The following is a 21,987-nucleotide window of genomic DNA, read 5'->3' as shown; positions in this document are numbered from 1 at the left end:
CACATCCTTCTCCTTGGCTCTGGCAAGGTCCTGCTTGGGCCAGTCGATGTAACATCACATTTTGAGTGCTTTGGTAAAATGCATCAGTTCCCAGAATTGTGTCACTACCGGATCTGTGGATCTAAGTTTTTTGCGCAAAAGCACAATTGAGCAAACAAATGTAATGTGCCCCTTTTGTTTGCCTGGTCAGTATACTTTTGCTTTTGAAGTTTTAGAAGAAAAAAAATATGGTGCAATGCATCATTCCCTTAAGTTTCTGCAAAGTCCAGCAATTAAGTATGGCTTCCAGCTCCCTGGTAGTCTAATCAGAGTAATTTTACAAATCCCAGAATGTGGCAATGAGATGATTGTTTCTTTAGTTTTTTTATGTGAAAATGTAATCAGCGTATGATTAAATCAGCATATTGTGCCCCGTACAGTTAAGCAAATGTTGCTGCAAAGTTTCATCAAAAGTTGATCAGTGGAGCCGGAGATACTGTGTGTGACAGACAGAAGATGGACTGTCACACACCTCACCAGATTTCATTGTGTTATTTTGGCAGACAATAGCACATTGTACGAGTCCATTAAACACACAGCATCATTCACACATTCAAGCTATGAGTAAAAGAGAGACAGATGGTTCTGCTCTCATCTCCGCATGCTGACAGCATTTCTCTTCGCACACAAACTCTGGGTCTGTACATGGGTGTGTACGTCCGACTGAGTGTGCATGCATGTGCAGGGAACGCAGTAGTGTGTCCTGGTGTGCGTCATATTACAGGGAATTCGAGCTTCAGATGTTGCCATTGCTGCTCTTCTGTGATATTCAGATTCCCTTTGATGCAGGGCCCCTTATCGGCGCACACAAACATAAAAACACGTTGCTTCAGACAGCTGGTCCCTGATTAAATCCCTTGCTTTTGTAATTATTCAAAATTGGCTCAGAAACAAAGGTGTAATTCATGAGATAAAAAACAAGTGCAGCTTTCAGTCGACCAGTGTCCAGATGGGTCCCCGACACACTGCACGCTTGTTGCTTGTTATTGAGTTCAGTTGTTGATCTGGGACCGAGGCCTCCACAGTTGTTCACTAGGGCAGCGCTACAGTGCCTTCTCAAGTCCCTCTAAGCTTCAGCTTCAGCTAAGTATCCAGCACAGCAAGCCAAAAGCAGGCAACTGGCTTTCTGAGGTTAAGCTTTGTGAGCTATCGACAGAGACGGGTTGGCTATTGACAGAGACGGGTTGGTTTGTCCTCTGTTCAATTTTGTGCGTGTGTGTGTGTGCGTGCGTGTGCGCAGTGGTCATATACAGGCCCGGGAGTGAACTGCACCTCCCTTTAGTGTCTCTTATCCTTATATTAAAGCCCTAATTGACGCAAAGAGGCTGTTAGTTAGCTGCCCATCATTCCTGCCACAGCCCCTCCCTTCTCCGTTCATTGCCTCCTCCTGTTCCTTGTTTCACTCCTTCACCTCCCTCCTCCCTCTTATTCCACTACCAAACTGCTGACAGAGGCATGGAGCCGAGCCAGACTCCAGCTTGCAGGTTGTCACAGACTGACTGACTATGTAACAACTCACTAGCTCGCTTATCGACTAGCTCAACGCACGCCTAACACAATTCACTGACATGCACGTTCTGCAGATTTAGACTGAGAACATGAATCTCTGAATGTTGCACAAGAAGCAGAACTGGTTCTTTGCCTCAGAGAGATTTAAACCCATAAAACTGACATTATTACACCTTTTGTGTTGAGTTGTTGTGCAGTAGAAACCCAACTGCATTGAGATTGATTTATAGTTCAGTAGGATTTAACTTGGTTACTGTCATCATGACACCACAGCAGCACTAGATGGATGTGTAATGCATTATTGGGCAGTGTTGTGCATTCATTATATACCTAAAGGGATCTTGTTTACATTGTCGCGTTCGCTTTATGAATGATAGTCATGCTGAAGCAGTGTGCATGGGATATTGATTTTCTTGATCATGAATTGCAAATTTGTGTAGCATCACTGAGAGGAGGAAGGTTTACCTATTTTCGCTGAACTCTCCATAATTTTTAGAATTAGAATAGTCATGTGAAATCAATCAATCTACCAATTACTGCTCACGTTCAAATTAGTAACACCTGTCTGGCCCACTGATTCAGTCCAGTGGCTCGGTTATTCAGGCCATTCCTGAGTGACTTGAGTGACAGGCGGCATGCCAACCTACCAATCACCCAGCAGCATTAATGAGAGGTGAGCACGAGGTCGAGTTGCTCAGTCTGCCTGGCTCCGCCCTCTCTGCAGCTGTCAGTCACCCCTGGCACGAAGCCACGGCTCCTGTGGAGACAATGACACGCGCCGGCCTGATGGTGTGACATCGGAGGGAGCGAGGCGTGAGAGTGACAGCTGGGCTGAGCGATGAGGACCTGATCGATTCCCCAGGCATGCCAACAGAGGGATGGAGGGAGGGAAGGGGCGATGCAGAGGAGGCCAAGAGGAGGGAAGCATGATGGATGGTGTGAGGACTGCACTAAGTAAAGAGCAGCAAGGAGGAAATGGAAAATGAGGAATGAGGGAATGAGAAGAGCTGTGGAGGCTGCAGTCATTGCACTCAAATCTTGTCTCCATGTGTTACTTTTTGCATATCTGCCTTATTTGGGTCCCTACCTTTCAAGTAAAATAAAAATGCAAATGCAAACTTCAAAAATAATTTGCCACTGTCCACGCATTTGTACAAGAAGGCCTTGACTCATTTATCCTGTAATGGTTTGAACCCAGTGCGGCCCCACCAAGCAGATTCTGCTGCTGCTTCACGACCTGATCTCCCATCGACCCTGCCGTCGCTCAGGCACGGCGAGTGAAGGTCTACTACCACATATACTAGCCCCATTGTGCGAGCTGTCTGTGGTCAGGACATCTCTGTCAAGTAGGGTTCGGAGCAGAGCTGGCTCGCTCTGGGTGTACTGAGGCGTTGAAGCATTCAAAGCAAGAATGCACCATTCAGAATCAGTTTACTTGGAATTATACTGTTCAGTCAGTGGACATAACATGGAGAAAGCAAAGGAAGGAGACGTCAAGGCAAGATTAACTGATTCGACACGATGCAGTAATATTCGCACAAACAACTGATATACATAACTACTGTAGTACATATACAGTGCAGTATTATACAGTCATACAATTACTGTTCCTATCACTATGTCTTCAAACAAGTCTTTCAAACCGATTCTGAGCAGCGGTAGCGGGTTTTCATGGTAATGACCACACCTTTCCACACATTTATAGTGTTTACTTGTGTTTTCCCACTGGCACATTCCTGTGGTTTATAAGCTTGACTTATTGGAGTCAAGTGGTTGTGTTTAACACACAGTGAGTTTAAAGGCTGGAACATGTCAGTCCAGTCTTTGATGCATCACAGTGTGGTCATTCACACATACTGTACGCACACGTATATACGTGCAGACTATGGGAACAAAGTTTCCTCTTAATTTTTTCCTCTTAAAGGCAAATAGTGTTAATGTAGCCTGCTTTCATCTACTCCTCCCAGAATACTTTACATCTCCATCCATATGTATGGCTTCCCAGGTCAGCACATACAGTAGGTTTTCTTTTGAAGTCAAGCAGATTATATTAAATCTATCCATGGAAACATGTATGCGCTGCAGTGCCACCCAGGCCTCCACTGTTCAAACTGCTCCGCCCGGCTCTGATCACCCTGTGGACTCCATGGTTATCAGGTGCGGGGGAAGGAGGCAATGGAGCGACAGCTGGGGCAGCATTTCGGAGGAAACTGGGTTGCATGCTTGAACCTCACCTGCTTTCCGGCTCAGTGCTTAGTGCCGGTGGGGCTCATCACCCCGTGCTTTCATAGCTTTAGTCTTTCGCTTCACAGTATCCTCCCACCTTTCTGCCCTGCCTCCCCCAAGCCAGAGTTTTTCCTCATCTGTTACCTCTCCTGTATCGTTTGATTAAGACACTGTCAAATCCAGCTGCCTTGTCTCTTCTCCGCTTCAGGTCCTCTAGAGGTACCGTCAGGGATCATTTGTGTTTTTGTGTACAGTATTTGCCTCCTTCCTTCCTGCGTGTGTGTGTGTGGTTGTGGGTTTTGATACCGCTGAGTGTTTGGATATATTTTATATCTACATATCTTGTTTGGGGATGCTTGTGGTTTCCTGCACCAGAAGTGTGTCTCAGCAGTTTATGTCTCTTTGGAGCATGTTAGCTAACCTCTGTATCACGTCTCTACTTATTAGCCTGTGCTGGTCTGGCCTATTTCTTCTGCCTTGTTCAAGGATGTATCATGTTGCTTTATGTTACAGTTTTAGCAGCACTTAAAACCCCCTGGGAAATTATGTCACTTAGGAAGTAGTCCTACTTCCTGTACAACTGTGTGACAGGCAGGTTAGGGTGTGGCCTTTGGGAGATCATGTTGAATATTGTTTGAACAGACTTAGCTGTGAGAATAGACAGCACAGTTGATACTTGGAAAGGAAATGCATTTACTGATTTCACAGAGAAAGGGAGCATTAATTTAAGACTTACATATAAATACCCATGATGCAAAGGTGTCCTTGTCATCACATAATGTTACATAATGTAGAAGTTAACAACAATAATACTAATAATAATAATAATAATTTATACTTTATTAATCCCGCAAGGGGAAATTACAATGTTTCATATATCCATCTTTTTCTCTTGTTATTTCCATTGCTTTGAAGCACAATGCTCAGTTAGGGCTCAATGAAGTGGGAGGACAGGGCTTCTCAGGGACCGAGGCTTGAACAGTGAGGGGGGTGTTGTGCAGCAAGAAGGGCTGTTGCAACTTTTAAAGTCTCATCTTTATGCCTGCCAGCAACTGATGTTCCTCACTCAGGGAGCAAATTGAGTTTGCATGCCTTGATGACTCATTAACATGGCCTTTGCAGCACTTCGCCAGTGCCCCTGTGCATTCATACATATTCCATTTTTTAATAGTTTTATGTAGAGGAATAGGTTTGGTAAAATGTCAGTTGCAGGTCTTTTTTTTTCTCCTCGGCTGATTTGAAATTGTTTGTGTTTTTCATTACACGCATGCAGTAGTTATTAATAGCTCATCGACACAGAGCTGTGAAAATGTTTATTTATATATTTGTATTTATTAGGGAGCCATAATTGACACTGGAAACGTGCACTTTTTAACACCAGATCCATTTACATATATGCATTTGAAAATAGCTTATTAATTATTATAATGTGCATTGCGTTAAATGGACTGAAATACTGCCCAAACATCATTTCAACTATAATGAGCAGTTAGCAAGATTATCAGCTGTTAATTTGACACGCCTTTTAAATATGATGCTTTTGAGCACAAATCTCTGTCATGCATGCTCACATTGGCCACTGCAGCACCAATCAGCATACAGTATGTACAATCATGTAAGGGGATTTCCAGTTTGGCTCTTAATAAATGGTCATAGGACAGCAACAAATTATGTTTAATCTGTCGACTGCACTTTGATGTAGTTGTGTTTTTTGGAATTTGTTGAAAGTTAATTCTATCAAAGTGTGTTTTGACTCATGTATTAAACCTTCTCACTGCTTCTCCAAACCCCTGCACATCATTAATGACTATTAATACTAGGTGTTGTAAATACATAATGAAGCAGAATCCTGCAAATGTGTGGCCTGCACTATTTCTTGAAATATTTTATTCAGAGGCTGATTTTGGTTGATGGTGGAAGAGGAATTTGAAGCGAGTGGTGTGGTCATCCATTCAGGTGTAGGAATGGTTGATGTTGAAGTCTCAGTGAGGGAGAAAACTGTCAATCATCTAATCTGCAGCCTACTTAAAAACGATGTATGGCTCAAGCTAATCCATCCACGGTGTTGCCAGATCAAAATAAGCGAAGCAGAAATTCAGTCTCTTGTCTAGTTTGCATTGCTTTGGAAAGGTTATCCAGTAGTTTTACATGAAGTGAGTGCTGAACCATTTGCTTAGTCAGCACATGACAATTTTAATGATTGTTTTAGTTTTTTAAGGAATTTAGCAAAGTAAGTAAAGTGAAGTTAAATGCCAAACAGTGGCTCAAATTTTAGGATTTGCTGTTTTACTAAATATACAACTTGGGCTTTGGAAACTTATGGGCATGATTTGTCTTTTTTTTTTTACTTACTTACTTACTTAATTGAGTAATCAAAAAAGATTGATAGCTTCTTTGAAAATTGAAATTATTTATTACTTGCAACACTACACTGAGTACAATTTCTTTTTCTAATTAGATTTTTACTGAGATACAGTTTTACCATTTCAGCAGGGGGTTTCTGCAGAGTAAGACATTTTTGCGCTGTGTTCCTTCTCTCACCGTACACATGCTCCCATGCTCACCATCACATTATCTCCTTGTGTTTTTCTCCCCAAGGATACCAGAGGGTCAGGCCGAAGCCGGGTCCCTCGCTGCAGGGAGACTGCGCTCCCTGGAGGACCAGCTAACCAGAGCCAAACAGAAGATCCACAGCTTCCAGAAACTCACTGGAGATGGTAAGCAGGGCAGGGCCATGTAAAGGTTTGCAGGGAAGGATTTGGCACAGAGCTTGGAAAGGATTGATTTTGAAGGTCCGCACCAGTTTTGACTATATATGGTGGAAACCAGTCAACATCTCATGTGAGCTTACGCCTGCAGCGAGAATCTCAGACGCGTCCGGCGTTAAACCTGCTGTAGCTCAGCAGCGATGGCATGGGCAGGGTTATGTGTGTATTTGCCACTCTAAGCAGTGGTCAGAGGGGCACGAAAGCTGTCAAGTGAGCGGGGAAAAGTGTGAATGAAGTGGAAGCCGCCCGATGGCAGAACGGAGGGAGAGAGGAGATAAAAGACAGATAGACAGAGAGAAAATAAAGGACATGTGAGCGTAGAGGGCAGCAAGGGGTCAGCCTTTCCATCTTGCCGCAGGAGAGGAATAAGCTAAAAATACCCTCCAGCTTTTTTTTCCACCCAGGGAGAGAGTGAGGAGAGAAGAGAGTGCAACATAGGAAGGTAGAAGAAACGAGATTTTCCCTCACCACCACCTCCTACTTCTTGACGCTTGAGGCTGTCCTTCCCATTCCTGGATTTTTTTGTTTCTCTCCGCAGAAACCAGAGCAGTCAGCTGTGTTATCCATGTGGGTTACTCCACATTGTACATGGCTCAGTTGGGGTATAGAGTTCCTTCCTGTTGTTAGAACTGTGTGAGAAAAGACATGAGAGAGGGCCACGACGCACAAAAAAAAAGTGATCAAGTGCTCCTTATTTGGGTCAAAGCAACACCAAAGGACAAATAATAAAAGAGGAACATTTTAATGGTTATATTCCGAAAGCTTGGTTTGTGCCATTAGCCTGTCTAGACTCATGTAATCTAATGCTCAAACATTCCTTAAGACCTGGCATCCTTTCCTAACTTGTTCCTCCCAGCTGTATTCCCGCGGAGCTGCTTTGAAGTTAACGTCATCGATTCATTGTTTTAGATCATGCCTGTGTTTCAAATGTCAGCTGAGTATCTTTGTTATGTTATGTTGTGAGTCGTTCTCTCTTACTTACACCCCCCTCCCCCTCTGCAGGCCCAGGGCCCACTCAGGAGGAGCTGCGGAGGACGGTGGAGAACGGTGTTAAGGAGTTCTGGTACTTTGTTCGCAGCGAGGTGAAGAAATTGGCCAACGCCGAGCTCAGCGAGAGGCAGAAATATGCCGACACGCTCCTGCAGGACCTGGGACACCAGGAGAGGTTAGCATGTAGTTTCTTTAAAGTGGAAATGTCAAAATGTTCCACAGTGATTTGAAGAAAGCCATTACATTCGTGGCTGAGCTGACGCTGAAATCAGTAAATCCGACTGTTGTTATCGGGGCAGTGTCTCAATGAATTACACCATCACCTCCACGAAGGAGGTTGAAGCAGACTTGGCTGGCGGGGCTTTTCTGTGTGGAGTTTGCATGTTCTTCTTATGTCTGCCACGCTTTCGTCCCCCAGTAAAAAGTCATTCATGCCCATAGATGTGAGTGTGATTGTTTGTGTGTTGTTTCTTCAACTTAACACACTCTCATCAAGTACTGGGACTCTTATTCCTTCAGGATGTTTAACCTTTTAGTAAATGTAAACCCTACCAATGTTCTCACACATCACTAATATCTAGGTCTGTGACTTCATTAACCTAACTGATATTACTGAGCAACCAGCTGGCCCACCTGGTATATACAGGCCAGGGTATTGAACCTCAATACTTAATTGGTGTCGACCAAAAAGCAATCGTAGATTATCGAACTGTCAAGTACCAAAAGTTGACATTAGATGTTTGATTAGATTTTTAATTTTGTTTACTTTACTTCTTGCTTGCATTTAGACAAATGTAACATTTAGGAACTTTGGCTACTTTGAGGTAAGTATTAGTATTGAAACTCAGGTACTGCATCAGCAATAGGTTTGAAACATTTATAAGAGTAGGCCTGCCAGCCCTTTTTTATAAATTGGGTGTTCCTACATCCTTCTGATGATGATTTTAAAGTAAAACTGAAAGCTCAGACCCTGAATGGAAAAGGCAGATAGAATTGACAAAAAATTAACCATTTTGATAACAGATTCGTTATTCAAGTAACTTTTAAAGCAAACATTGTAAGCATTCTCTGTTTATACCTTCTCAAATCATACCTTTTGTCATCTTAAAGACTTAACAATGAATCGGTTATTTGAACAAAATAATCCACAGATTCATTGAGGATGAAAATTGTCAGTGAAATAGCGGGAAGTCCTAGGTGGATAGATGTTGGCGGTGCTCATGGCTCTGCCTACTGATGATGTCAAAAGTTGACGCTTTTGACAGGAGAACTTGAAAGCAGCGCTGGCGGTGGTTGCTGAGAAACAAAGGGCAAAGGTCATAGACACTCTCTCTGTCATGTGGACGGCTTCCACACAGCTGGATGAAGAAAGGCCCGATGTTACTTAGCCAAGGGGTTCATTGTGGTCCTGCTGAAGTGGCTTACAGAGCCCATTGTTTAGTCATTGCTGCCTAAGCAGCTTTCCAAAGACTGATTCCTCACCCCATACACACAGGCATGCATGTACACACACATATAGTCACAGACTTTCACGTGCATTCACACTCCATCTAAGCCCCCGGCTTTCTTTCTATGTGCTGAAGGCAAAGGCTGAGAGAGCCAGCACAGATAGGGGCAGAGGTGGAAAGAGCAATGGAACATTTGACTCGTATAAATGCACGGCTCCCTCATTTAAATTCTGCTCAGGAAGTGGGTAAGGTCCTTGTCTGTTATACTTCCCGAGTAAAATAGAAATGTAGCACATTAAAAAAAAAAGTATGCAATTACTTACCCGCTCTTCCAATGAAAACGATCGCTGCGTTATGAAGAGCTGTTAGTTTCACAAAGTTTCAGAGACCGCTGAAATGAAACGCCACGAAAGTTCGCAGAAATCACAACAGATCGAAGTTCAAATGTCGGAAACAGGAAATCAACACCTCTGCATCACAAAAGAGTGTATCGCCATACTGGTGCCTGTGTAGCAGTAACATATACTGTAGTACACCACCACATCACAGTGTATCTTGATACCAAGTCTCAGTTCAAAATGACCTGAAACAATCTTATTGAATTTCAGAGTTAGAAGGTACTTAAAGAAAAAAAAAGTTTTAAACATCTACGTATATTTCCATGACAACTGGTCAAATTCCATCTGCTGATGGAGATTATGTGATATGGTTGAAAGCTCTAGAACAGTTAGCAAATGGACAATGAGGAGAGATTATTATTCTTATTATAATTTGTAACTCTACTTTAAATCTGCAACTATTCATTATTTTCATTATTGATTAGTGTGCCGATTATTTTTCCGATTAATAATTTAGTCTATACCATGTCAGTAAAAAAATTCCATCACAAGTTCCCAGAGCTAATGGTGATGTTTTCAAATATCTTAATATATAATTTTATCCAACCAAAAGTCCAAAGCTATATATTAAGCTGAAAGCAGTGAATCTTTGCCATTTTTACTTGAAAAAATGACTTAAACGACTAATTAAAAATCCTAAGTGTTACAAATTCATTTTCTGTTTATCAATTAATCGACAATCATTGCAGCTCTAATTATTCTTTAACTTGCTCTCTACTATGTAATACTATCTTAATACTCTAATCTAATCTATAAACTAAGTAAAGCATATTAAGAATCAATTTTGGGCAGAGAAAAGTGACTAATGTGTAGATAATAATTACTACATGTTTGAGATATTTAGGGATTTATTTATGAATTGTATTACACAGTACTGTACATGCTGCAAACAAATGCAATGTGTGGCCTGAACTTGTATCACTACAGTATATCTTTAGAAAATAAAGGTATCACTAAAAATCCCAAATTGAAACTGAAATCAATACACTAACATGATAAACATAAATATATTTGCAGTCATTTTTATACTTTACTACTACTACTACTACTACTACTACTTTATACTATACTAACCCAAAGAAGAGAAACACAAAGAACACTTGAGAAGAATCACCCCCAAAAGTATGATAGACATAAACTGTGTAACAATTCAATCTAAGGGTGAATCCCAAAAACCCCAAATAGTGTAAAACACTGATCACTGATGCAACAGGATGGATAGGACACTATGGATGAAACTGTTGTGTCGTAGGGGAAACAAGGAATGAAATCAACCCATTTTAAGGGCTCAGTGTCAAATAGGGTAAACTCACTGTTCAGTTCCCACCATGGCTCACATTGTGTCATAGAAGAGCTTGCTATGGGCCTATAGGCCAGTGAAAGAGTATCTTTTCTCTTCCCTCTCTTCTGCCTATCCTCTGGCTTACCTGGCCTGGTGATATTCATGCTGTAATGGAAGCCTGAAACTTTGTAAAAGCTCTCTCGTTGGTGCAGCATCAGTACTCAGAAAAGCTGTGCTCTGATGCCAAGCCCAGCGGCTGCAGCCAATCGGAAGCACTGGGGAAGCCCACAAGCTTCACATATCCCCAAGACCACACACATTTAAACACATATAAGAGCATACACACACACCCCTGATGCATAGGGACATCACAGCTGTGTGGTGTTCCCTGTCTTGCTGCCAAATTCCTCAGGGCTTGTCTGTCGATTCCTTCTTAAGTTTTGCGGCCAGCCAGGTTAGCTTTTCCTTCCCACAGAGGCTTGGTGATTGCTCCCCCGTGCGTTTCTGGAAGAGAGTTTGACATCCGTGCACACGTTGTGGTTTCAGCTTCAAAATGGGACAATGAGTAATGATACTGTCTTATTTGTAGAAAAAGGCACTATTCACCCTGCCGCACTGCTGAAATGGGACATTTCTGCTTTTTGTGTGTGTGTGTGTGTGTGTGTGTGTGTGTGTGTGTGTTTGTGTGTGTGTGTGTATGTGTCTTTCCATGCACTACTGAATATATGCAAAATAACTCTGATTTGGGTCAAAGAAGTGAGTAATAAATTAAGCTTGTGTGTGTGTGTGTGTGTGTGTGTGTGTGTGTGTGTGTGTGTGTGTGTGTGTGTGTGTGTGTGTGTGTGTGTGTGTGTGTGTGTGTGTGTGTGTGTGTGTGTGTGTGGTGTGTTTGTATCTGCCCTTAGCTGCAAGAATCAGAGCTCTTGGGCATGTTTGTAAGTGCATGGTCACAATAGTTGGCGGTGTGGGACATGGCACAAATTCGCTGTCAGAGGCTTTGCAGATGGCAGACTTAATCCAAAAACGAGCTAAACAACCAGAAAGCCGTTGTTGTCATCAGTCAGCTTGACACAAACATTCTGAAACCATGAACACACCAACTATTAACATATGCTGTCTAGTGGATGTTCTATGTAAAGCCCTACGTAATGTTGTAGGGACTTTTGTAGGCGAAGGGTTTGGTCTCGCAATCTTCCTGCTGGAGAACACAAGTCACATGATTCAGTAGTTAACTATCATCTGGCTGTAAGTTTTGTTGAGGAGAATTTCTGTGCAGAAAATCGCATAGGATCACTTAAAGTTACGTTATTCTATGTGAGGATAAGAAATGTCTGCACATAAAGGTAAGCATCCTATCTGGACTAAAAGTAAGGTCACAGACATGATATGCAAGTATGTAATGCGACATGTATAAAATATGCAAGTTCACTTAGTCAAGATCATGTTGACAAAACTTGTCAGTATATTTAAGTAGGGGTGGGCCATATTGATATGGACATGTCTTTTTATATTTTGATATAGATATACCATGATATTGTAAATTGTCTTTCTATAAACAGTTTAGAAACTGCCTGTTCTTGTTTGATCCAGTGAACTAGATAACTGAAAAATTAAGTAACTGTACGTCGTCACGTTGATGCATAAATCCTGTAAATTCAGTATTAACGTAAAACAATCCTACTGATTGATTTGGTCTATGGCCTAGTTGATGCAACCAGCAAGTATTTTTATTATTTTGTAGCGAATCTGAAATGGACACCTGGAAAACATGCCTGAGCCAAACATTAATATATTAGTTTAAAAAAAAAAAAGACCCGATCTGAAAGAGAGCAGGAGGCTGTGTGAACCAGACACGATCAAAAATGCAGTTGACCCAAACAGAGCCAAATAGAGAAAGAAGATCCAGGACCCTGGTCGGGTCTACCAGGAACTGAGCTGTTCAGTGGCCAGCAGATCAGACTGTGGTTATACTGGGCAGCTTCCAGGTATGAATGTGTGCAACTGTGTGAATGTGATCAGGGCGTTCCTGCAAAAGAGAGGCTGCCTTTCAGTGAACCTTCCCTGAATAAATAAAGTTTAAATAAAAATAAAAAACTAGTTTCGCATTACCAGACCTTCGTCCACAGCGCTGCACAGGAAGGTCTGGCAAGTCCACACAACATTCCTGGATAGGAGAAAAAGGTGCACTGGTTTATTGGCATTTCTTTAAACCAATCACAACCGCCATGGGCGGCGCTATGCGCCGGAGGCAATGACGGTGCCTCTGCAAAATAGCCTCGGGAAGGACCTTGATTTGGTGGAACGTGTACATTCAAAAGTTGTTTTAGTCGTGCAACAGAAAGCTCAGATTTGACAGATAGTCTAGCTAACTGTCTGGATTTCCCTGCAGAGATCTGAGGAGCAGTTAACCATAGTCCTCATAAATTCACCGGAGTTTAGAATGCCAACACAAAAAATAACGGAAGGTAAGGGACATGCGGCGCAACTTCCGGCAGCACCGGAACTATCTCGTAAATGAATGAATTTGGGGTGTTATTTTGTGTCTCTGGTGCTGTTTGATGATGATAGTGAGATACAGTTTCTGAATGTAACCTGCCTTCAGTCTCCGGGTGAGCTGTTCAAAATCTGCAGGGCTTTCTACGTCACTAGCCGAAATGAAGGGGCTAACCGTAGCATGCTAGCGCTAGCATGCTAGCTCGTTCTCAATTGCAAAACACTGCTACAACACACACTAGTTCACCATTATCTACAAAAGAACTACTTAAATGTCCCTGTTCTGCAGGTATTCCACGCAAAGTTGGAAGTGCGCCCTCGTTTAGAAGAAGTCTCCCGGCCAATCCTGCCTTGTAACTGACCGAAGTTGTTTAAACAGCTAGCTAGCTGATATGATCCTTACCTAGCTACTGCGCATGTGTGAAGATGTTAGAGCAGTGAGATGTCTCACTCTGTAGCTAAAACACAGACCTGAACACAGGGTGAAAAGAGGAGCTGCAGCAATGTGCAGTACAACAAAATTATGGTGTTTTTTTGAAAATCAAACCATGTAAACCTATTCTGGTACAACCTCAAAATACAATTGGATGAAGTTTGTAGCAATCAGTGTAATTAAAGTTTTGAAATGTGTATGTGTCTGCAGGTCCATCATGACAGACTTGTACTACCTCAGCCAGGCGGACGGAGTGGGCGAGTGGAGAATAAAGGAAGCTAAAGACCTGTCGGATCTGGTCCAGAACAGAATCACCTACCTACAGGTATCTACAGACCCACCCACTGCTCAGCCAACTGGCCTTGCACTCTCACACTCACACACACCGAGTCATATACACACCTACACGTAGACACAAATACCTGGTAAGCATCAATGCGAATGGGTCTCTCACAGGTACGACTGCGCATATGCGTTTTTTAGGACATCTTTCACACTCGCTTGTCTCATTGCACCATCCTTAACTGTCAGCATCCGTTTCCACGAGGAGCAGGTGAGGGGGTGTGATAGCAGACTGTCTCAGCAGTCGGATCTGACAAGCAGAATTCTTGTTGCTTGTCAGCAGTTTAGTGACACACACAAACACATATGCAAAAACACACAGACACACAGGCAGACTTGCAAAATGACAGATCGGCACACACACATATGCAGAAATGCAAAAACGTCTAGGCTCTATTAAAACAGACACACACATACAGTATTTACTCAGGCTGAGGTGGATGCAGATATGCAACACACACAACCTGAGACCCATGACACATCCACTCAACCCCAGCAGCCCTTCCCCCCTCCCCCGTCTCTGGTGCTGCTGGGTTCCCGGTTGGGGTGGTGCGCCACGGCACCGGGCCCTGCAGCATTAATGAGCCGGTGTGTTTGATGAAGAGGACCCAGTCAGTCTGGCTGGGCGGAGACAGCACCACTAACAGCTGCTGTCACCACCGCTGAGGGATCACACCGCTCCACCAGCTGCCGTCACTAATTCATCTCACACACACACACACACACACACACACACACACACACCGAGTCGTGCACAGATGGATTCACCCACACCTACGCAAGCAATTGCACACACACATAACGCACAGCCACAAAATTGATGCACACACTCGTATGCAGTGAGTTGCCCTGTGTGTTTGTGAGTGTGTATGTGTGTTTGTTGCTTTCACTCTCACACACACTCACACATCTATATGTACACACAGTGACAGACTCCACCCTCCTATCCTGCTGTCCGTGCCACCCGCACCAGCCTCTCCCTTCATTCCTGGTTTGACTAACTCCATCTCTGCGTCTGCTCCATCTGTCGACTCACAACATTCGGGAACATGGCTGGCTTCTTCAGATGTATTTCTGTTGGACACGCTTTTCATCTATTTTGAGCCTTTATATGCTGGTTATAATTGGTAGTAAAAATCATGTTTTGTTTTGTTTTTTCGATCTTTGCCATTTCTGCACTGCATTTCCTAAAGATGACATTGTCATTCAACAAATGTCCAATACCTTTAAAGTTATAATCGTTAAAGCAGCTATAATCAATATTTTTATATTGTGTGTGTGAAAGAGGATGGTCATATTCATGAACTCTTAGAGAATTATCAGCTGAATCAGGCAGTTCCCCTCGGCTCTACATTGTTTTGGTTATAACAGCCACAACGTTACTGTTTTTGTTCAGTCTCACTGCCGCCAGGGACCTTAGGTTGTTGCAGCAGTCGAATTCCGCTACAGCGAGAGGAGAGGCTCCACTACTTTTTTAGTGCGCTAGCTAGTTCTTGTCTCATTTGTTGGATGATGAACAGATAGAGAGCGAGAGCAGGGCAAGTGGGATGAAACAAACGAAATGTTATATTTCAATCGAGCCTTCTACATTGTTTTTCTCTGTTTGGGCTTTGACTGGTGCTCTTTTAATCACGTCATCTCTTTTTCTGCAGTATAATGGAATCACCTACTGCTTATCTCGATCAACCAATAACCACATAATGGTACAGGATGGAAAGTATTCTTTTGCGATACATTTGGATGGAAACCTGACTAGTGTTGTGTTTACAGCTTGTTAAAGGTCCGATGGCATGAACATTTCAGTTTATGAGTTTTTTTAACATTAAGATACGTTCCCCCAGCCTGCCTATGGTCCCCCAGTGGCTAGAAATGGTGATAGGTGTAAACCGAGCCCTGGGTATCCTGCTCTGCCTTTGAAAAAATGAAAGCTCAGATGGGCCGATCTGGAATCTTGCTCTTTATGAGGTCATAAGGAGCAAGGTTAACTCCCCTTTCTCTGCTTTGCCCGCCCAGAGAATTTGGCCCACCCATGAGAGAGAGACACATCATAGCTTTCAAACGAGCAAAGTGGCAGTTGGTCAAGGCCACACCCCCACCCTCCACCTTGCCCCCCCTCTCTCCTCCTCAATAGCATTTAAAGCTACAGACACAGAAATGGTACATCCTAAGGAAAGCTCATTGTGGGACTGGCTCTAGTGGCTGTAACTCTGCACCAAGGCTGAATTTCGGGAAAGAGAAAGATACAGTATTAGGGGACCACTAAGGTCTATATAAAAGCATCAAAACAGCTCCATGTCATGGGATCTTTAACAGTTTTTGGAGCTTTAAGATTTTAGTCCTGGTTGATTTGGCAACACCAGTGGTTACTGATGGTATGACGCATTTAAAAAGTCCAGAAAAATACTTGACTTACTGGTTATATAACAGTCAGGTTACAACAATTCACTAAAAGGATGGATGTTTAAAAGACATTCATATTTAAGCATAGGCCTTACTAAATGCCAAAATGGAAAGTTAGTGTTGATAATACACGTCCCAGAGTTCCATTCGAAGCTGATCTGCTGAAAGAAATGAGAGAGTGAAATGTGGAGTGAAAGCATCACAGGCGATCAAAGTGTGAACCTATGATCAAATGTTGTCTTCTGCATTTAAATGCGTGCATTGCACCGGCTTTTGTTTTCCACATCTTGTCCAGTGCGCATCCTTTCCTGTGAATCCCTTGTGTGTAGGTACACAATTTGAACCCAGTAGTGAGAAAGACAAACTCAGCAAAAATTAACTATACAAAGAGGCAATTACAGTGCAAATGCAGTACAATGCAAAAACTTTAATGGATATTGCTGAGAAACATTGCCATCAGTAAATAGTACCAAAACTGTTTCCCAAAATAATTATTTTTATGAAAACATAAAAACTTTAATGTCTTCTTGCTTGATGATAATATTTGAGTTTTTTCTCGTTGGAGCTCTTTGTCAGTTCAATCATTGTAAGTATGTAAGTAAGTAAGTAAGTAAGTAAGTACTCACTATGCTTGTGCCGATTGGTGATCAGATAAATATCAACAATTGAAGAGATGATCAGCGATTGGTTTTTCCTACGCCTATATTAAAGCGATTTGAACTAACTCACTATCAGCGCCCTACTGTTCATTTAGAGATGTTTCTGGTGAGCGGTAAGGCCACCCGCTGAGCCATGTTATTCACCAGGAGTGGTGAGTGAATTTGAAATCCTAAATGTTAATTATAAACCTGTTTTCCATCTCTTTTCCATGTGAGTGTTTGAGTGAACTAGACGCTATCAAGACGCTATCAGCAACACAGAAGCATTGTAGCAATACAGCTGCTTGTCAGCCAAGCGGTATGCTGGACAGCCAGGCCGGTGTAGCATATGAATAATGTTGTGTCCAATTACCTGTTCAATGTAGCCAGCCTGTCAGACTGGGGATCAGATCGCATATCACCGATCTTGAGTAACCATGTCTTGGATGATTTGAAAATATAAGCGACTGCCCACGCCTAGTACTCCCGCTAACTACCCGCTCCTTCTAAATGACACACTGTTGCTTCTTAAAATAAAAAAAGTGTCACAACCTGTTCACTACAGGTGGTTTTCCTCTAAAGGCGTCCTTTAAGGAAAATGCAGAGACTTTAATGAGCTGGATATTGTGTAGATCTGCTGGCAACAGAGAGTAGCAAAAAGTAGTGGAGTTTTACTTCGGATATCTTCAAGTGTGCACATCTTCCTTTCATCTTCCACTCTGTTTTTTGGAATGTGGGCATCACAGTGGCTAATTACCTGAGCTTGACATACTATTTCTCTTATCCAGTTGTTCTCAGCCATATTTGTATCCTACATATCCTACATAAACAATATCACTGTGGTTTCTCTGAACTGAATCACTCTGCAACGACCTCTATGTTTGACACTCAAAAAGCTCACCATTTAAACAGGCACTCAACATACAGTACAGAGCGGTTTTCAGACACTGCCTTTGTGCACGCATCTGCCGTCATTATCCTTGAACAGAGTCTCTCAGTGTTTTTCGGAGTCATTCCAGCCTCATCACTATCAACGAGGGATCCAATGGTGGCCTCTATGCCACATATTGATCTCATGCAGACATTGCTGCTCACATTCTTTTGTCAGGACGCCAATGTAGATTATTAGCACAGTAAGTTAGCCTACACGTATGGGGCTAGTAATGAACCGACAGCCTGTAACTCCAGGGAAATACCTGTGTGGCTTGTTGTCAGCTCCATGGCTGCTGTACTCTGCTAGCCGGTGGGTGCCGCGCGGCCTTATTACTGTGAGCCATCCACAGCTGCAGCAGCCTAATGAGGAAAACACTCCCATCAGCCCGTAATTGCTGTTTAGGAAGCTGGTTGGCACAAGCGTTGCGGATTCGATCAAACCGGCTGCCGAGCAAATCACAAACCGCCCGGCGACACATCGACAACACAGCATGTGTCACTCTGTTGGTTTCCCTGTTTTTTTTACATAAAGAGAAGTCCTTGTTTCTTCCCCCAGCGCCTCTTATTTGGTATTCTTCCCCTCAGAGTGTGTATGATTTTGGAGCTAATTTATGAGATGAGGAATAAGAGTGAGGCAGGGAATTGAAGAGAGAGTAGGAAAACGAGGAGGGAAAGTATCAGAGCATAAAAACATAGGAGGGGAGAGAGAGAGAGAGAGAGAGAGAGAGAGAGAGAGAGAGAGAGAGAAAGAGGGGGGAAAATGGGAAAATAATGAGAATGAGAGTAAGAAAAAGATGGGGAAAAGAACTGGAAGCAAAAAGGGGCAGTGAATGAGAGAATGCAAGAGCAACAAAAGGGAGATAAAGGAGGAAAACATATTAAAGGATGTGGCTGGTGATTTTCTTTATTTTTCTTATCGTCAACAAATTGCAGGAAAAGACCAAACCCAAAGAGTTAATCTCTGTATATTTACAGCACCAGCATGGTGTATGACAGTCGATTTAAAATGAACTACAGGGCCCATGTTCTTTTAAGAAGTATTTAAGAAACATGTCACCCAGTGCAACGGTGTGGCTCATTATGTGTTTTTAATAGTGTTTTGACAACAATGATGAGAAAAAAAAAAAAAAAAAACTCAGGCTTTGTCTACCAAGACAATACTTATTACCATAAAATGTAAAAATATAGAACATCACCAGTTTTATCCTTTAACAATTAACCGAGGCAAACCGAGAAAAAGAGTGAACAGGTATACAATTAGTCTGGAAAGGAGTGTGAGACAGACAGGCAAAGGGAACAAAGAAAACAATATCAACCATGTTTTATTACAAGTCAGAGAGCAGGGCTTTGAGTGATACAAGAAGAAGGTCAAGCAATAAAAAGTGTTGAAACATTCCTTCCTCTTTTCCTCCCAGAACCCCCCAGACTGCAGTAAGGCGAGAAAGCTGGTGTGTAACATTAACAAGGGCTGTGGTTATGGCTGCCAGCTCCACCATGTCGTCTACTGCTTCATGATCGCTTATGGCACCCAACGCACGCTCATCCTGGAGTCCCACAACTGGCGCTACGCCCCCGGCGGCTGGGAGACCGTCTTCCTGCCTGTCAGTAACACCTGCACTGACCGCTCTGGGGCCACCACTGGACACTGGTCAGGTAGGTACACCCCCCCACACACACACACACACACACACACACACACACACACACACACACACATACCAGCACCGTTGTGAGCTGCACACAGCCTCATATAGCCTCGGTGCTGCCTGCAAATGGCTGCAATTGGTTGCTTAATAATCAAATAACCCTGGCTGTTTTTTGGTCTATCTCTGCTAAAAGATGGGGTCTGCCAGACCCCTCTTTTGTGCTGCTACAGCGAAAACAAAGTGTGAATTCCCTGGCTAAGCACGACTGTGCAATTCCTGTTAAAGCACTTTGGCAGCCAATGTAGCAGCAGCAAGTTACTGTTCAAAGGTTTCATTGCCAAGAAATCCTGTGACTTGATTTCAGTAAACAGCCTGCTCCTCTGACCTATAGTAAATTGTGTTGTCCATTAATTGTTAACTCCTTGCACAGTTTCCTGTACACTGAGAATATCTATCATGGACTATCCACAACACCAAATGTATCGAGTCTTAATCTGAGAAAGATTGCATCCATTTCTCTTGCAGCCCCAGGTCGTTGGATAAGGGCCTCATATTTTCACATTAAAAGCTTGTCTTGTACAACCTAAACATTTCCCTGCCGAAAATCGACTTTGACAACATTTAATCTAGTGTTCAATGAGAAAGTTGTGCTGGAAGTGAAAATCTAGTTGAACTGACATCCCCCCGAGCAACTACTCTACTCTTGAGCAATTGTTGTGTATGAATCAATCAAATATCTTGAGTATTAAGCCATAAATATCAATTTTTTTATTTATTTTTTATTAAGAAAGGTCAGTGGCGGCCCCAAAGGAGTGTGAACATCTCTTCAGTATCTTGGCATGTATTCAGCCTTCAAACTGAATTTCCTGGTTTCTATTTCATGCTCTCACCGGTATCTGTAGCAGCACCCCTACACCGACACAGCCTTGTGGTGTTTGTCAGAGGGCTACAGCAGCCTTGATGAACCTTGAAATGGGGGACCTCTTGGTGAGCCAGGCTTGGGAGGGGATTTTGAATTCTACTGATTTTGGTGATTCCCTGACTTTTTTTTATCGAGTGATACTTGTAGGTCAAGTTTTCACCAATTATATAATATACTCAACTGCAAATGTCATCATGCTGAAACACTGAACTAAGATGGTGAACATGATATACATTATACCTGCAAAACATCAGCATGTCAGCGTTTTCATTTTGAGCAGCATGCTGACAATGAAATTGAGCTCAAAGCAACGCTGTACCTCCTCACGTACAGCCTCACAGAGCTGCTAGCGTGGCTCTAGACCTTTTTTTCTTGTTATTTATGTGTGTTATTAGAATTCTGCACCAGTCGCTGACTGTCCATAATGAACACCATGTTGAAGCATAAGGTAGTTCATATGTATACCTGGTACCAGAATACGTTAGACGGAAGATCGATGTGCTTGTTTGGGGGGCTTGTTTGCACAGGCAGCAGAATCATTTATGAATGAGATTACATATAGGACGAGTCAAAATTGTGATTTTGATATGGTTAATGGATACTCCATGATACTACAGTATGGGTGTGTTTGCCTCTGTTAAGATGACCATACCAAAGCATTTAATGAGAATCAGTGATGATTTTTAAGACTATGAGACTGTGCCTGCACCTCTCTATCTCCCTCTCTATCAATGTCTTTCTCATTGCTTTCTTGTTCTCATCACTGCATCCTTTCAGCTCTATATTGTTCTCCTATCACTTCATTTGACTTGTGCTCTCCCGGGCTCTCCCTTCTTATCTCCTGCTCTCCTAGCACTTTCCCTTTCTTATTCTCCTGCCTTTCATGTGTCCTTTTCCAAACGCCACTCCCCAGGCCTTTTGGCATTCTGAATTTGTATACTTATAAAGTCTTGTAATTTGCAGAGGCAGTATTTTCTGTTGACCAAGCCAGCTAACTAGCTAGGCATAGCTAATGTAAGCCTGTTGGGTACTGGGCTACGCCTGTGGGCATGCCTGTTTTTGTTATCAGTGCAAGCAATAACATTCCTTGGGGCACTGGACCGGAAGGGATGCTAAAACCTTGGATTAATAAGTAGATATACATTGAATATTTCTCAGCAAATGCCAGCCCAGTACAATTAAAGCATTTGAATGTACTGAACTTTTCCAATTTTGTTACTCCTGAAACCTTATCCCTGCTTTATCATTTTGTGTTAAATGCCACCAATCCTGGTGGTCACCTTCAATTAGAAATGTGAAGAGCATACTGCTTTCAGTTATCTATACTTAGCAGTTCTTTGTATTGTGTGCCTAACCTTGTGTTTATATGGGAAATTGACATAGTTGGTATTTTATGTAGCTGCCGTACCAGATTACCACCTTTCCTCATTTATCTTTACAAGGTTAGCCCACTTTCTTCTGAGTGTTTCCCCTAGGATGCGAGTCATTTATAGACAGAGAGAGGAAGCATGATATATGCA

The 21,987-nt window shown here is 42.7% G+C and overlaps 1 protein-coding gene across 2 annotated transcripts in view; it reads left to right on the top strand.

Moving 5' to 3' along the window:
- The window catches only part of fut8b (fucosyltransferase 8b (alpha (1,6) fucosyltransferase)), a 94,706-nt gene that overhangs the window by 58,688 nt on the left and 14,031 nt on the right, over nt 1–21,987 (top strand). For both annotated transcript variants that reach the window (XM_028605974.1, XM_028605975.1), the window contains exons 3-6: nt 6,373–6,491; nt 7,545–7,707; nt 13,797–13,911; nt 19,315–19,552. In XM_028605974.1, coding sequence (XP_028461775.1) covers nt 6,373–6,491; nt 7,545–7,707; nt 13,797–13,911; nt 19,315–19,552 — 635 coding nt within the window. The remainder of the gene's footprint in view (nt 1–6,372; nt 6,492–7,544; nt 7,708–13,796; nt 13,912–19,314; nt 19,553–21,987) is intronic.

Source organism: Perca flavescens, chromosome 18 (genome assembly GCF_004354835.1).
Source record: "Perca flavescens isolate YP-PL-M2 chromosome 18, PFLA_1.0, whole genome shotgun sequence".
Lineage (NCBI taxonomy): Eukaryota > Metazoa > Chordata > Actinopteri > Perciformes > Percidae > Perca > Perca flavescens.
The sequence above is the reverse complement of the archived record's forward strand: the minus strand, read 5'-3'. Positions and strand labels throughout refer to the sequence as shown.